This window comes from Petromyzon marinus, chromosome 46 (assembly GCF_048934315.1).
Source record: "Petromyzon marinus isolate PM22_M1 ecotype Great Lakes invasive population chromosome 46, UKy_Petmar_22M1.pri1.0, whole genome shotgun sequence".
Lineage (NCBI taxonomy): Eukaryota > Metazoa > Chordata > Hyperoartia > Petromyzontiformes > Petromyzontidae > Petromyzon > Petromyzon marinus.
In genome coordinates this window covers 11,483,718-11,500,774 of record NC_133712.1, presented here as the reverse complement: position 1 = coordinate 11,500,774, position 17,057 = coordinate 11,483,718, and the positions used below count along the sequence as shown (strand labels likewise).

Sequence of the window (17,057 nt, the reverse complement as noted above, 5' to 3'; positions counted from 1 at the left end):
GAGGCTGAGTTAACTAAGGGGAAAGCCCAGGACAGGTTCAGATATTCGCCACTGTGATCGGTCGTAAGCGGGAATCGAAATCGGCTGGTCGGGTTCGTAGCGCAGTGCGCTAGCCACTACACTACCCCTCCCCACAAGCGGCGGTGTAGTGCTTAGCAAAACCAAACGCACACGGACGCGTAGTAGCATAAAGATGAAACCATGAACACACACAGAAGGGAAAAAAAAAACCCAAAACAGGAAATTAATGTGGAAGAGCAGCCGTAACCCTCGTTGGATAAAGATGGGCTCTTTTGCAATTGAAGGGGCCTCCGTGCATCTCGAGAGCCGACGGTTTATCTTCATTAGGATTGATGGCGTGTGCGGTACGTTTCATTTACCACTCGGTTGGCTTAACAACCGCGTGCCGCGTTCAGTGGTCGGCAACCGCCCCCCAACCCCCTCCCCCCCACCCTGAATGCGGGGCGCAAAATGGAAGGAGGCATCGCATTTCGTTCGTTCGCAGTTCCACAAAATCAAAAGTTCAAAGTCAAAAGTGGCTGTCCCTCGCTCTGCTGGTTAAGCCTCGAGGCAGCAGTGCTAATTCCACATTCCCGTTGCGGGAGCCGGGGTTGACACAGACTTTCCATCCGTTGTATGGCAGGCAACGGGAGCACCCGGAGCTAAAGACATTGGCAACCTATTCGCTGTGCCTCCACCTTTGTGATCACCTCACTGCCCTGCAAGCTGGAAGCATCATGCACACGATATTGATGATTATTATGAAGATGGTGATGTTGATGTCCCTCACACGAACCGTCAACACAACCTTAAAACCTGTTTGAACACGAGCTCAGCGACGTCCGCTCCGTTGTATATTGCGCAAGACATTATCGTGAAGCTGGGGATGAGCAAACGGGGACTAATTTGTTTTCCCGAAAACTTTCCTGCAATTGCATTCCACTGCGAGACGTTGCCACCACACCGTTCTACGCTCGCGAATTATCTTGCGATGCTGCCGCTGCATTGGCAGTGTGTGTGTGTATGTTGAACTTCTTTCACACCGCACGTAGCCAACCGTGCTAATCGGAGGTGGTGCACAAGCACTATCAACAACAACAGCAACTCAACACGTTGGTCAATAATAACACTCCGTGTGTGTGCGGCCATTAAAATAAAAATATATATGATGGGCGACGCTTTGGGCAGCGGCCTGTCTTCATGGCATTGATTTTTTAAATTTTATCAGGTAAGACCCACTAAGCTATGTAGCTCTTTATCAGAAGCGACCTGGCCACAAATGATAGCTCAACGAATCGGCTTATCATGTGGAAATGTATAGCACGCGACCACGGGGAGAGACACGCAAACTCCAGATACACAGGCATCAGGGTCGGGATCGAACCCACGACCTCCCGTAAACCAAGCGAGGTAGTAAACATCTCGCCACAGTGTAGTGCCCTTAAAGTGATCGACAATGTTGTTGTTATTGACGAACGTGTTGCGTTTTATTGTTAAATGTGCCCGTGCATCACCGGCGACCGACCAGCGTCTTGTGCGCGCGGAAGGGAGCATCCGCGATGAATCTTACCGGCGAGGGTCGTGCACTTCTACGGAGAACTTCTTCTCGCGGAAGAAGAGGTTTTCTAGCTGCGCCCAGTGGAAAACCTGGAACACAGGGTGAGAGAGAGAGAGTGCGTTGGGGTGAGGAGCACTCCAGCACAGCCCCTGCAGGGCGGAGTGCAGAGAGAGTGAACCTCGCTGCACTCATTGCTGCGTCCCCTGCTGCCACATGATCCATCAGCTGCCAGCTACGAGTCACACAGGCTGGCACGTTCCACAGCTTCTCTGTGGAACGATCCGCAAGCTTCTCGCTCCTCGCCTATAGCGCCTGTTTTGCGCGGGGTGGTCGCCCATCCGAGCACCATCCAGGCTCGAGGCCTGCTTAGTTTTGACGATTTGCCTCGGATGAACAACGGGCTGAATGGTGGACCTCCCAACCGCGATTTGAACGTATAACCTTTTGGATTGTGAGGCCCTCTCTCACCGTGTACTCAGCTGGAGATGTATGCTACGCTGTGTACATTGACGAACCCCCTGGATTTTAGAAAAGAGAAAAAAGGTCGACGCAATGAACGGGCACAGATCCTCGCCTCTCGTTAACGTGCAGCTAAGATGTCTGGCAAATCGAGCTAATTTCATAACTTAGCAAAAACAATATTGATGTTGGCACACCGCTAAATAGTACACGCATTCTTGCATTAACGTATGTCATCTCTGTTGTTATTATTGATTTACTGTATTTAGATTTTATTTTAATACACTTGTGAGTGTAGATTTATTTTTTACAAAAAGCGTAACGTATACATGCAGTGGTACCAGATATTTCTAAATAAAAGTAGCTTCATAAAATGTTTTTTTTAATTGATTACTTAGAAGACAATGGGTAAAGGTACAGCCCTGCAATTGCTGGCGGAAGAGCTTCCACTCGCGAGCCTCGCGGCCTCTGGGGGGTATTTTGTCCGACTCTTCTCGGCAGGACAGACGTCTTGGAAGAGGTTATAATTTATACATGTACAGAATATGTGATTACACGAGCTAAAAAGATAAAATACTGAAATTTGAAGCAATTATACAGGCGCGATTAATAACCAGCTCCTAAAACATTTTGACCATCACCCATATAGTCTATGTACTGCAGAGTGTATGTGTGCGTGTGTGTAGCGGTTAGCGCGCTGTGCTACGAACCCGGAGACCCGAGTTCGACGCCCGCTTCCGGCAACCAACACCGGTGACGATTATCTGAACCGGTCTTGGGCCTCTCCTAGGTCGACTCAGCCTCAAATGAGTACCCGGTGCAGTGTGTGAACATCGCCACTTGGCAGACAAAGGCGGCCGGGCGTGGTGCTGGCCACCCAGCCCTTCGTGTGCCGTGCCGGCCTTCATAGGTGCTCGCTAACACCACTTGCCCCAACAGTCTTTTAAGGCTATACGAGGGAATATTTGTCTGCCTTTGTGTGCGTGCGTGCGCGTGCTCATCACTCCGCGTGACAGGGCCGATCGCAGGTGCGCGGTTGTAATGTGCGAACAATTTCTAAATAGCTGTTTTCGCATCTAGGCCTTTTGTAAAAGGCCCTTTGAAATGCTCTTTGCATGCCGTGTTTGGAGGGTAACTTGACGCTGCTCCCTTGATGCGGGGATTTCGACAAGGATCCTCATCGCAAGGGCTCTACGCTCTTTCCCCCTCTCCCCCTCTAGTGCTCGACGCACGGTGCTCGACGCTTTTTGTGCTTAGTTTATTGTCCTTCCCCTGCACCACCGATTAGCACGGTTAGCTACATATGGACGGTTTCGAATGAAGTTCAACATAGACACATACGACCAGCATGGTGACATATGCTCAAACAACCCCCATTGCCGACACAGTGTCGGAGACGCCTTCATCCAGCAGTGGATTGATAAAATGGCTGTAAATTCCAGTCAGGGTTTGACTCTGTCTATCATACCTTCCGAGTTCGATAAAACGAGTACCACTTTGTGAGAAGTCAACATTGCTTGTCCCACGGAGAGACACAGGAATGTGGAATTTCCACCATCGGCTCATGAATGAGCACCGTCCCTTTTTATTGTTTGAGCATAAAGACAAATCACCTTTCATTGTGACGCATCTATCATTCATAATCCAAGTATTTATCGATGAAAAAATAAGAATAGCCCTTACCCTTTCTGGCAATAAAACAGGTGTTAAGATGTTCAAACACCAAACAGATACCTATTGCAAGGCATCAAGTCTATTGTGGCCCAGGCAAATCACAGGGCTGCAACAGTCCCTGTGAGAATGAAACTAAATGCACCAATGTGGCCTTAAACATATGGCAAAGAGCAAACACTGTCACCAAACGGCTTATTTAATGGCCACTCAATCACAAGGTCCAAACAGGAACCTGTGGGTCATCCTATAAAACCCACCAGCAGTGGCCCTTTAAACAACAAAGGTCTACTTGTGTCCAATTGTCACAAAGTAACACAAGGCCCAAACAATGGGCTCCCCCAGGGCCTTCCCTGGTAAAGTCGCCACTGCAAGAGAGGAGAGAGAGAGGGGAGGAGGTGGGGTGTGAAGTCAATAAACCTCAGCGTGCATCTTTAGGACTCAGGGACTCTTCTTTGCAAGCGCACGGGAGGGATAACCTGGCAGTGTTTTCAAATGCACGCAGCGTGTGTCTCTCATCTCCTTCCTTCGCCATGCAAATTGGGAAGTCTGGAGGGAGTTTTGATTGTGCGCAACACCCTTGGGGGGACTTAGTGCTCAAGGCCGCTTAAGAGTCGAAAGTGAATCAGAATCAGAATGTTTATTCTGATTAGGGGGCACGGGGTCAGAACGTTACAGCAACAAACAGTACAACAACACAATAGGCGTGCAAGTTATAGGAAAGGTAAACAAATCACTTAAAAAAATAAGGACTAAACTATTTTAATCTTACCAGATAAAGCCCACTGAGCTATTAGCTTTGTTTTTCAGAAGTGACCTGGCCACAAATGATAGCTCAACAAAGTGGCTTATTAAGTGGAAATTTATAGCAGCCAAAATAATCTAAATAATATAAATGCAAACTATGCAAGCGAAGCCATGAGTGGATGGCATGTCTGTGTACCGTACAGATATAAGGAAAAACTAAGATGCTCATCGCTAAATTCTATTACAAATATTTGCATTTTATTCAGCCCCATCCATCGACTGCCAACGGTTTTATATTCGTACACGTTTGGTCTCTGGCAACACACAGAAACGTGTGCATAAAGCACCCCCCCCCCCACCTTTGCACGTTATGCAACAAAACACCATCGGCGATTCCTGAAGAAGTGCATTTGTGGTCCCCTTGTCCAAGCCCGGTTGGAACCGTTGGCCCAACGTTGGGCCTGTTGATGTTCCATGTTTACTCAGAAGTTCCCATAAAATTGTTACTTTTTTTCTGTCATGATGAGTTTCCTCGTCATGGACACGCTTACAAGGCAAAGCCTTGTAAGTGTGGCGCCTTTTGTGGCTCGTAGGCGAGTTCATCTGCCGAGTGCACGCCGTATGTTACAGTACGCCGAACTTCTTTCGCACCGCATGTAGTCAACTGTGCTCATCACGGATTCTCACGGCAGTCTGACCAGGCCAGGCTGACCGAACGGCCATAGCCGGGCTATGCTGCTCGCTTCAACCGGGCTGAACGAGGCTCGCTTGCTCTCTTTGCCAAAGGTGGGGGGCTACCGGCAAGAAAAAGAAAAACAGGGGCTTTATTCTTTCAGGCAATAAAACATGACGTCATCATTAGACCTCCTTTGCCAGTACCAAAATATAATAGGGTTTTTCCCCCTTTTTTTGGCAACAAAACTGAAATCTTTTTACAATTTGGTACTGGCAAAGGAGGTCTAATGATGTAGATGCTCACCCCGAGCCCTCATTACATTGATAGTGCATTGTCTTTGAGCTGTACGCCTTTTGGCGTCATCTGGTCGAGCACCAATTGGGTCGAGGCTCAAAAGAAAGCCGTCCCTTGGTGTGGACCAATCAGTTTCAAGGACAATGCATATATTATCATAGTATGTTTTTTGTTTGCATTTTGACTGCAGGTATTGTGGTTAATGCAGACATGAATCCTTGTATAAAAGTTTCAGTTTTGTTGCCAGAAAAAAGGGGAAAAACCCTATTATTAAAACAGGAGGTGTTAAGATGTTCAAATACCAAATAGAGACCTTTTGCAAGGAATCAATTCTGCATTAACCACACACACAGTATTTGTGGTGAACATGCAAACAAACACGCTTCGATAATATATGATGCATTGTCTTTGAAACTGATTGGCCTACACCAGAGACAGCCTTCTTCATGGCCTTGTCTCAACCCAGAGTCAGACCAGCGAATGCCAAAAAGTGAACAGTACAAAGATAATGCATGTATCATAGCATTTATAGCTTGGGGCGAGCAGCTACATCATGGGACCTTTTTGCCAGTATCAAAGTATGAAAAATAAAAATGGTCATACTTTGAAACTGGAAAAAAAGGTATCCCATGGGCTAACGGCGTTCGTTCAGCTGGGCCGCTGGCCTCAGCAGCACTTTGTAATGCCGCGGGTGGACGCAGTAGGGGCACGCATGCCGCGAACACTGCGGTCCCTCTCCGCATGCAGGTCAAACTTCAGGGGTGTTTTCTTTCTTTGAAAAAAAAAAGCGTAGCCCAAAGCTTACAAAAGTAAAAAAAAATGTTTGGGCTTGTACACTGCCGTATTAATGCATGCTCGGTCAAGCATGGGTTTTTCCATTTTATTTGTTTAAAATATCACCGCTACTTCCTGCCGCCTTTGTCTCCCTGGTGGCAATGTTTACACACTGCATGAGGTACTAATTAAAGGCCGAGTCGACCTAGGGGAGGCCCAAAACTGGTGTTGGTGGCCGTGAGTGGGACTCCAACCTGGGTCGCTGGGTTGGTAGTGCAGGTTGCACTCATTACACACACACAAAGTGCTTACCACAAATGAAACGCAATACCTTGCTGATCTCATCAAGGATGAGAAACCATCATCATGCAAACTCTGGTCATCCTTGCAGCGGCTTGCGGCTCACCATCGAACAAAGACGCTCACTGCAGCATCACGCACTTTCAGATGCGCTTCTGCGGACGTCTGTAATGCTCTCCCTTTCCGAAATTAGAAAGCCACTGGAGCTCTGCACTTTTAAATCATCTAGATTGAAAATTAATTTATTTTAAAAAGTTATAAATTGATTTGCATTTTAATGAGGGAAATAAGTATTTGACCCCTCTGCAAAACATTACTTAGTACTTGGTGGCAAAACCCTTGTTGGCAATCACAGAGGTCAGACGTTTCTTGTAGTTGGCCACCAGGTTTGCACACATCTCAGGAGGGATTTTGTCCCACTCCTCTTTGCAGATCTTCTCCCCAGTCATTAAGGTTTTGAGGCTGACATTTGGCAACTCGAACCTTCAGCTCCCTCCACAGATTTTCTATGAGATTAAGGTCTGGAGACTGGCTAGGCCACTCCAGAACCTTAATGTGCTTCTTCTTGAGCCACTCCTTTGTTGCCTTAGCCGTGTGTTTTGGGTCATTGTCATGCTGGAATACCCATCCACGACCCATTTTCAATGTCCTGGCTGAGGGAAGGAGGTTCTCACCCAAGATTTGACGGTACATGGCCCTGTCCATCGTCCCTTTGATGCGGTGAAGTTGTCGTCCCCTTAGCAGAAAAACACCCCCAAAGCATAATGTTTCCACCTCCATGTTTGACGGTGGGGATGGTGTTCTTGGGGTCATAGGCAGCATTCCTCCTCCTCCAAACACGGCGAGTTGAGTTGATGCCAGAGCTCCATTTTGGTCTCATCTGACCAGAACACTTTCACGTAGTTGTCCTCTGAATCATTCAGATGTTCATTGGCAAACCTCAGACGGGCATGTATATGTGCTTTCTTGAGCAGGGGGACCTTGCGGGCGCTGCAGGATTTCAGTCCTTCGCGGCGTAGTGTGTTACCAATTGTTTTATTGGTGACTATGGTCCCAGCTGCCTTGAGATCATTGACAAGATCCTCCCGTGTAGTTCTGGGCTGAATCCTCACCGTTCTCATGATCATTGCAACTCCACGAGGTGAGATCTTGCATGGAGCCCCAGGCCGAGGGAGATTGACAGTTATTTTGTGTTTCTGCCATTTGCGAATAATTGCACCAACTGTTGTCACCTTCTCACCAAGCTGCTTGGCAATGGTCTTGTAGCCCATTCCAGCCTTGTGTAGGTCTAAAATCTTGTCCCTGACATCCTTGGAGAGCTCTTTGGTCTTGGCCATGGTGGAGAGTTTGGAATCTGATTGATTGCTTCTGTGGACAGGTGCCTTTTATACAGGTAACAAGCTGAGATTAGGAGCACTCCCTTTAAGAGTGTGCTCCTAATCTCAGCTCGTTACCTGTATAAAAGACACCTGGGAGCCAGAAATCTTTCTGATTGACAGGGGGTCAAATACTTATTTCCCTCATTAAAATGCAAATCAATTTATAACATTTTTGACATGCGTTTTTTTGATTTTGTTGTTGTTATTCTGTCTCTCACTGTTCAAATAAACCTACCATTAAAATTATAGACTGATCATTTCTCTGTCAGTGGGCAAACGTACAAAATCAGCAGGGGATCAAATACTTTTTTTCCCTCACTGTATACACACAAACTGGGGTGCACAGTATACTGTATGCTGTAAAACTGTCCAGATTTCACAACCACAGCAGTGAACAGGTCAATTCAATTCACAGCTTCCGACAGAATTGAAACTATTACATTTTAATATTATAGCTGTGTGTGATTTCTTAAGAATTGGGCTTCGGGCTTTAACGGTAGCCTACAATGGTTTATTTTTTGCAAATGATGTTACAAAGCACCCTTACTGTCTCACCGTATAGCGAACAGCACCATTCGGTAATTCCCTGCAGAAATCACCGCACATCTGTGGGGTGATTGAACCATCCACTGTCTGCACGGCATTGAGTGAATGAACACTGGGTTAACCTTCTTCCACATGGCTTTCGTCTGTTCAATGAGACCCGCAAAATGCTGCATCAGTCGATTTTTATGCTTATTTTATTTACCTACATATCCAGGAAAGCCAAACTTCTTTTTTAGCCAATTAATTAGTGTTTATACACGTGGTAATAAACCGAACCAACTAGAGTTAACTCGCGCCTTGCGCGAGGGGTCAACACTCTATCCCCCGTACAAATGGAAACAGATGGCGATTAGGCCACACTTGCTGTGCCGCCCCTCCCCTGGGGAGCCAGGGTAGTACGGCACCTCATCGACACCGGTGGCAAGGGAGTATTACAACATTCGTGTGTGATCCACCAACCCTTGCTGCTGCCTCCACAGTGATGGATTACAGGCAACCACATGCACAGTCATCAACCACCACTGCACGGCACAGTAAAAATGTATGCACTCGTGGGCTGAACATTAAGGACCATATTTTTTTTTACCGTAAATACACTTTTGACTTTTACATACAGTTAAATACAAAGACAAATATCACCCGTATAGTCTAACATACTGTTGGGGCAAGTGCTATTAGCGAGCAGCACTTCGGCACACGAGCAGGTCGGTGGCCAGCACCACGCCCGGCCGCCTTTGTCTCCCTGGTGGCGATGTTTACACACTGCATGAGGTACTCATTTGAGGCCGAGTCGACCTAGGGGAGGCCCGGGACCGTTTCAGATAATCGTCACTGGTGTTGGCCGTGAGTGGGAATCGAACCCGGGTTGCCGGGTTCGTAGCGCAGCTCTCTAACCACTACACTACCGCTCGTGAGCAACACACGTGCACACGTGCAATACGCATCGACGTGCAGGGAGTAACATAGACCGGCTGGGTTGGTTCAACTGGTTTTCATCAGAATGACGTCAATTAAATCCCCACAAGGTACTCACTCAGCCCATCATCCCTGCGGGGTCAATAATGTGCCCCGCCAACTGGAGAAGAAGCTGCACCCCCCCCCCCCCCGCCGTGAAAAGCCAACATTTTCATTGATGACATTGATCCTTGACATGTGAAAGTGGAATTTTAACCAATGGCCACCAATGGAAGATAAACACTGCCCTTTTTTTGCTCAAAGGATGTCATGGGAAGACGAAGGATCCTTTCTACAGCCCCATGAATTTGCCTGGCCAAGCAAGTGCCGTTAAGCGAGCACCTATGAAGGCAGGTCCTATGAACGGCCATTGCCCGAAACGTCGTCTATTTTTTTTTCCTGTCAAGGTCACCTATGAAGGACGGTACTGTGGCACACGAGGGGGTGGGTGGCCAACATTACGCCCGACGGTGATATTTTCACACCACACCAGGTACTCGTATGAGGCTGAGCTGACCTAGGGGAGTCTCGAGACCAGTTTAGATAATCGTCACTGGTGTTGGTGGCCGTCAGCGGGATTCGAACCGTGCTAAACGGGTTCGTAGCATAGCGTGCTAACACCTGCGCCACCACTCTCCACCAAAACATACTGTATACCCCCGTATAGCTTTAACAGACTGTTGGGGCAAGTGATGTGAGCAAGCGCCTACGAAGACCGGCACGGCACAATAGAGGGGTGGGTGGCCAGCAACACAAAGATAAAAATCCCCCGTATAGCCTGTCACAGTCTGTTGGGGCAAGTGCTGTTAGCGAGAGGCACCTATGAAGGCCGGCACAGCACACGACGGGGTGGGGTGACCAGTAACACACGCACGCACGCGCACCCACAAAATAAGTCAAAAGTCAAAGTATCTCCACGTTCGCATGGAGTATATCTGTTGGTGGCTCCGAGCCAACATTCCCATGGAGAGAGCGAGAGCGGAGACATGCTCGGGGCACTGCACCATCGCACATCGTTCTTACTTACTCATCTTCATGATATAAGCTAAAACTAAACTATATATATTTTTTTATTTTACCAGGTAAGGGCCCGCTACTGAGTTATATAGCTATTTTTTTTCAGCAGCGATCGAGCGACCACAAACGATAGCTCAAACGAAACGGCTTAAAACCATGTGGACATTTATCGCAGCCAAATACGCATGTTGAACGCACGTTGTTGATTCTAAGGGCGGAGAGAAAAACCGGAGGGGCCCGGAGAAAAATCCACGCGACCACGGGGAGAGACACCGCAAACTCTAAATATACAACAGGCTTCAGGGTCGGGATCGAACCCACGACCTCCTTTATACCAGGTGAGGTAGTTAACATCTCCTAGCCACCATGATGATGATGATGAGAGACACGCAAACTCCGAATATACAGCAGGCGTCAAGGTCGGGCTCAAACCCACGACCTCCTGTATACCAGGCGAGGTAGTTAACATCTAGCCACCACGCCGTAAGCACCCATCCTGAGGCGGCCTAAACTCTAAACTCACAAATCTTATTCTTGTAGTACAGGAATTCACATTCGGTTGGTCGCATCTTGCGACACGCAACCGAACATGTGTACGGCACAAACGTCGCATATCCGACCCGCTGGGGAGTGATGTAACGGACGAATATGTTAAGGTCAGATTTGTGAAGATCCATGAAAAAATTACAGTTTACACCATTATGCACAAAATTGGTGCACTTGGGTGTGGGCAGCTAATCGGTTGGATTTGGTGAAGGTGTCGTGTAAAAGTACTGCACGAGCACACAAATATCCTGCCGGGGAAAGTGCTCTTAGCGAGCGCCTATTAAGGTCGACAGCACCCGAGGGGATGGGTTGGCCAACACCACGGCCTTTGCCTCCCCAGTGCTGATGTTTAAGGCTGAGTCTACCTAGGGGAGGTCCAGGTCCGGTTAAGATATGTCACTGATTTTGGTTGTGAGCGGGAATCAAACTCGGGTTACCAGGTCTGTAGCGCTGTGTGCTAATCCCTAAATTACCGCTCCCCACACTCACACACTTTGACAAAGATCCCCGTATAGCCTTAACAGACTTCCATAATAGAGGGTTTTTTGGGTTAGATCGCGTAAATATATAAATGTGTCGTTAAAACCCGCCACGACCCGACACAGCCAACTAGTAAGGGTTGTCACGTAAACAGAACGTGGCCAATTCGTCACTGGTACAGTACACCGGTGTGTTGGAGAGCCAAGCCACAACATTTACAATCTTAACAGACTGTTGGGGCAAGTGCTGTTCGTGAGCATCTACGCAGGCCTTCACGGCACACGAGGGGCTTGGTGGCAAGCACCACGCTCGGCCACCTTTATCTCCCTCGTAGCGATGTTTACTCCACACCTCACCAGGTATGTAACTCATTCGATGTTGAGTCCACACCCACACACACACCCAAACTCACTTGCAGACACACCCCACACCTTCACGTAACACGCACAGACTTATGCAACACTGCGCATAAGTCACGGCGTGCGTATTTTTTTTTGGTTGCTAAATAGATTAGTAATCAGGATGAGTATCTGTTGAATCATTGTGCGCGATTGTGTTCTGCTAGACCGGCTTGCTGGGAAAAGGCAGTATCTTTGATTGCGTGGAATGCACTGACCTCCTCCGTCCACCGGCGTGTGCGTGCGAGACACGGACGATAACACTTGCCGCTGTCACCGCTCGTTTGTCGCCACGGGGGAATCGGACCCCGGCACCGGCAGCCGTAACAGCATCGGCACGACAGCAGTGACAAACAAGGTAGCCGTGCGGGACGGCTCGTAAGGTTTCTCCCGCTGCTCTTAGGAGCATCGATAAGTCGATTTAGTTTTGACGTCGGAGCCACTGGCATTTATACGACCAGAGAGCAATGGAACCCTAAAGCCAGTCGGGTACGACTTTTTCGCGATTACGGTGGTGGTTTCATTCGCACGATGCGTCTTGCGTTGATTGCATAGCGCGCGTCGCGGTGCTGCGGACCATTAAACAATCTCACTTTTCTGTTACTTTTGTAAAAAGTGGATTTTTTTTCTTCTCTTAAACGAAATTTTGTAAAACCTGCAGGTCATGCAATAGACCCAAAAAAAAATGCTAAAATTGAGCCTAGGTATGAAATTTTGGACCATTACAACAAATAACATAAATTGTTTGGATTATTCCAAAATAGGGAAGTGATATCATCAACGTGACTGAAGTGAAAGAGCAAAGCTCAACCTGCGTGAAAGATTTTCATTACAGTTGACACAAGCATTGGTGAGCCACCATCATATATGTTCCTGAAATATTGTGCGCGTTATAAATTGCATTAATACTATTGTTTTCCGACCGAGGACGGATATGTGAAAAGGTCATATATGTAAACATACATAGAAAATTACAGTTTACACCTTAGTGCACAAACATAGCAGCGGTTAATTGGTCAGGGCGAACAAGTTGACAGCTGGAAATGTGACTTCTACCATACTGCCGAAGAAAACCCTTTAAAATTACATTTACAATTTCCCACAGCTGTGGGTTTCTTGTGCTGAGTGTGCTACACAGGAATGTGGACAGGTCAGACAGGTCACATGGCCGGCCGGCTGACTGGCCGGCCCTGGACCATCTCTACAAGACAATGTCGCATATCCGACTCGCTGGTGACCGAGGTCAGATATGTGAACATCCATAGAAAATGAAAGTTTACACCACCATGCACAAAAAAAAAACAGCGGTTAATTGGTCAGGGTGAACAAGTTGACAGTGAGATATGTGACTTCGACCAGACCGCTGAAGAAACTCTCTAAAATTATATTTACACTTCCCCACAGCTGTGGGTTTCTTGTGCCGAGTTTACTCCACAGGAATGTGGACAGGTCAGAAAGGTCACACGGCCGGCCCGGCCGACACGGGGACCATCTCGCATAACAATTACTTGCTCAGCAATGCCTTAGTACGTAATCTTGTTGTGGGTGGCAGTTTCCCACAGGTATAATCGGCCCGGGATTTGCTGTTGATGATTAACGCGGGCTTGACATGGTGGTGGCAGCAGCATCGGGACACGTACCAAAGGCTCATCGTCATCACTAAACCAATATTTGAATATTTAAAGAACAATAACAAAGCTATGTCATGGGACCTTTTTGCCAGTATCATAGTATGAAAAATAAGAATAGGTTTTACCCTGCCTGGCAATTAAACAGATGTAAAGATGTTCAAACACCAAAAAGAGAAATTTTGCAAGGAATCAAGTCTGCATTAACCACACATACTTGTGGTGAACATCTTAACACCTGTTTTATTGCCAGAAAGGGTAAAACCTATTCTTATTTTTCATACCTTGATACTGGCAAAAATGTTCCATGATGTAGCTGCTCACCCCGAGCTATAAATGCTCAGAATAAACCGTAGAAAAGTGCATCCTTACAGGATGACATTATTTTCTATGTACTGTTCGCCTTTTGGCATTCGCTGGTCTGACACTTGTGAGACAAGGCCACACAGAAGGCTGTCTCTGGTGTAGGCCAATCAGTTTCAAATACAATAGTATAATATCAGAGCATGTTTGTTTGCATGTTCACCACAAGTACGTGTGGTTAATGCAGACTTGATTCCTTGCAAAAGGTATCTATTTGGTATTTGAACATCTAAACACCCACTGTTGTATTGCCAGAAAGGGTAAAACCCATTATAAATTTTCATACAATAAAATAGCTACTTTAATAAATCAATACTTTCCAGCCATTCCGAAGCCACCAATGGAGGAGTGCTTCCCCACACCTTGTCGGTCAATGGGGACATTTTTAGACCATACTTCACCGCGCTGGTCAATGAAGGTTGGTGATTTATCGGGGGAGTGGGGAGGGGGCAGGACCAGTTTGTAGCATCCAATGCCACGGATGTTGGCCATGGCTGGGAATGGAACTCGGGTGGCTTGGTCGATGGCACGCAGCAGGCTCCTAACTGCTGTACCACCACTCTTACTTCCTATTCTTACGATTACAAAAAAACTAAATTCTTAGATACAAGTCACCAAACAAAACTTTATTTCAGGATTTCATCCAAAAAATAAGTGAGAACCCTTTATCAATCCACTGCTGGATGAATACCTCACCCCACCCTGTCAGTCCACGGGGACCGCTTGGCTACAGCTTCACCACGCGGGTGGCCAGGATGGATCGGTGAAGTGGACCAGTTCGGATCCCACTCACAACTGATTTTTGCCGTGACGACAAAGAAAACATGCGGACATCGGGTTCATGGCGCAGTACACGGACTTAATAAAAAACGCATCCCCCGCCTCCCCTAGACAATTTCACATTCTTCATTATCTCTATTGCAAAACCGTCTCTTTAAATGTTGAATTTTATATATATATAAAACCCTTAATGCTCCCAAAAAGATGTTGATGGGGTCCCTGCAAGAAAAGAGAGCGAATTAATGCAGCGTATCATGCGTGCTTCCATGAGATTCGTGGAGAGACTATTTTATGTCTGTGAATTGACCGTCTGCGATTTTCCACTCCAGTTTTTTTTTCAGAAACAAAACTGCAGGGATGGGGTGGTCAGTGTCCGGCCTGGTAAGAAAGGCACCGCAGCTAAGCAAACACTCCCCACCATCAAGTGAGTGTGCTGTCAAGACACACACAGAGCAACTCTCTACCACCCAGGCACAGCCAAACAAATATACAGTCACAAACATTTATACTTTTACCGTTTAATTATACATGTGTAATACTGCGTGTGTATATATAAATGTTCACCGTCTGCGCAATGTAATTGCTGGCTGGCTCAGCGGTTGAACATGCAGCTTGCAAATCGGTAGGTTATTATGAGTGCACATCACGGTTGGGGGAGGGTGGGGTGGTTAACTCAGCCCATCATCCCTCTGGGGTTGATAAACATGAACACCGCTTTGTAGAAAAGTCAACAACCAGTGTTTGTCCTATGGAGACTTCACCCCCCTCCCCTGCCATAGGAATGTGGAAATTCCACCACCGGATTCGGGCTGTAAACAGGAGATGATGACGAATGTCTGAAAGCTCATTTGAGCAGGAAATCACATCATGACCATCTTTTTTAGAACTCGCAGAGACTCGGTGGAAGGAAGTCATCCTGGACCCACGTTGGAGTTCCAAAGGAGAGATGGTCGCCACGGTGGCTAGGAGATGTTAACTACTTCGCCTGGTATGCAGGAGGTCGTGGGTTCGATCCCGACCCTGACACCCGCTGCTGTATATTTGGAGTTTGCGTATCTCTCTCTCATCACCACGGTGGCTAGATGTTAACTACCTCGCCTGGTATACAGGAGGGCGTGGGTTCGATCCCGACCCTGACGCCTGCTGCTGTATATTTGGAGTTTGCGTGTCTCTCTCTCTCTCTCATCACGGTGGCTAGGAGATGTTAACTACCTCGCCTGGTATACAGGAGGTCGTGGGTTCGATCCCGACCCTGACGCCTGCTGCTGTATATTTGGAGTTTGCGTGTCTCTCTCTCATCATCATCACGGTGGCTAGGAGATGTTAACTACCTCGCCTGGTATGCAGGAGGTCGTGGGTTCGATCCCGACCCTGACGCCTGCTGCTGCTGTATATTTGGAGTTTGCGTGTCTCTCATCATCACGGTGGCTAGATGTTAACTACCTCGCCTGGTGTACAGGAGGTCGTGGGTTCGATCCCGACCCTGACGCCTGCTGCTGTATATTTGGAGTTTGCGTGTCTCTCTCTCATCATCATCACGGTGGCTAGGAGATGTTAACTACCTCGCCTCGTGTACAGGAGGTCGTGGGTTCGATCCCGACCCTGACGCCTGCTGCTGTATATTTTGAGTTTGCGTGTCTCTCATCATCACGGTGGCTAGAAGATGTTAACTACCTCGCCTGTTATACAGGAGGTCGTGGGTTCGATCCCGACCCTGACGCCTGCTGCTGTATATTTGGAGTGTGCGTGTCTCTCTCTCATCATCATCACGGTGGCTAGGAGATGTTAACTACCTCGCCTGGTGTACAGGAGGTCGTGGGTTCGATCCTCCGGTCCCCCCCCCCTCTCTCCGCTCCACGTTTAGAAATCGACATCACGCGTTTACATTATTTGTCTCCTGCTATAAATCTTCCTTCCACGTGAAGAGCCACTTCGCCGAGCTGTCATTTGTGACGGCCAGGTCGGTTCTGACAAAAAAGGGCTGCATAGCTCAGCGGGCCTTACCTGGTAACGTAAAACAAATAGTCGTTTACAGGCTAGATGGATGTCATTGCCAATGCAGCTTGCACGTTAATTCACTCAAAACACCGCACGGACTCATTGGGGGCAACTATGCCCTATTATACAGGTGAACACAGGCACGCTCAGCACGATATGTACACGCATATATACCTACCTAAGATAAGAGATATATATAAGAGATATATATATAGCGCAGTGCGCTAACCGGCGCGCCACAGCTTGCACGCACATTCGGTACATAGCTTTACACGTACAGTATATATTCCACAATAGGTACACCACAGCAACAACAACAAAAACTCACAACAACAGATGCGCCCATACCTCATACAAGACTCAAGTAATCCCACAGCATTCCGCGGTTCCACGCCCACTAGCTGATCATCGCAGCGATGATGTTGTCGATGTTGTTGTTGATGTTGTCGATGTTGTCGCTGCCTCGTCTCAAGTCGCCTCGGCAAGAAG

At 47.6% G+C, this 17,057-nt stretch overlaps 1 protein-coding gene across 5 annotated transcripts in view; it reads right to left on the bottom strand.

Annotated features, from left to right (window-relative positions):
- LOC116952250 (uncharacterized) overlaps window positions 1–17,057 on the bottom strand; it is a 285,282-nt gene that overhangs the window by 43,715 nt on the left and 224,510 nt on the right. For all 5 annotated transcript variants that reach the window (XM_076074171.1, XM_032971438.2, XM_076074168.1 and 2 more), the window contains one exon: window positions 1,571–1,647. In XM_076074171.1, coding sequence (XP_075930286.1) covers window positions 1,571–1,647 — 77 coding nt within the window. The remainder of the gene's footprint in view (window positions 1–1,570; window positions 1,648–17,057) is intronic.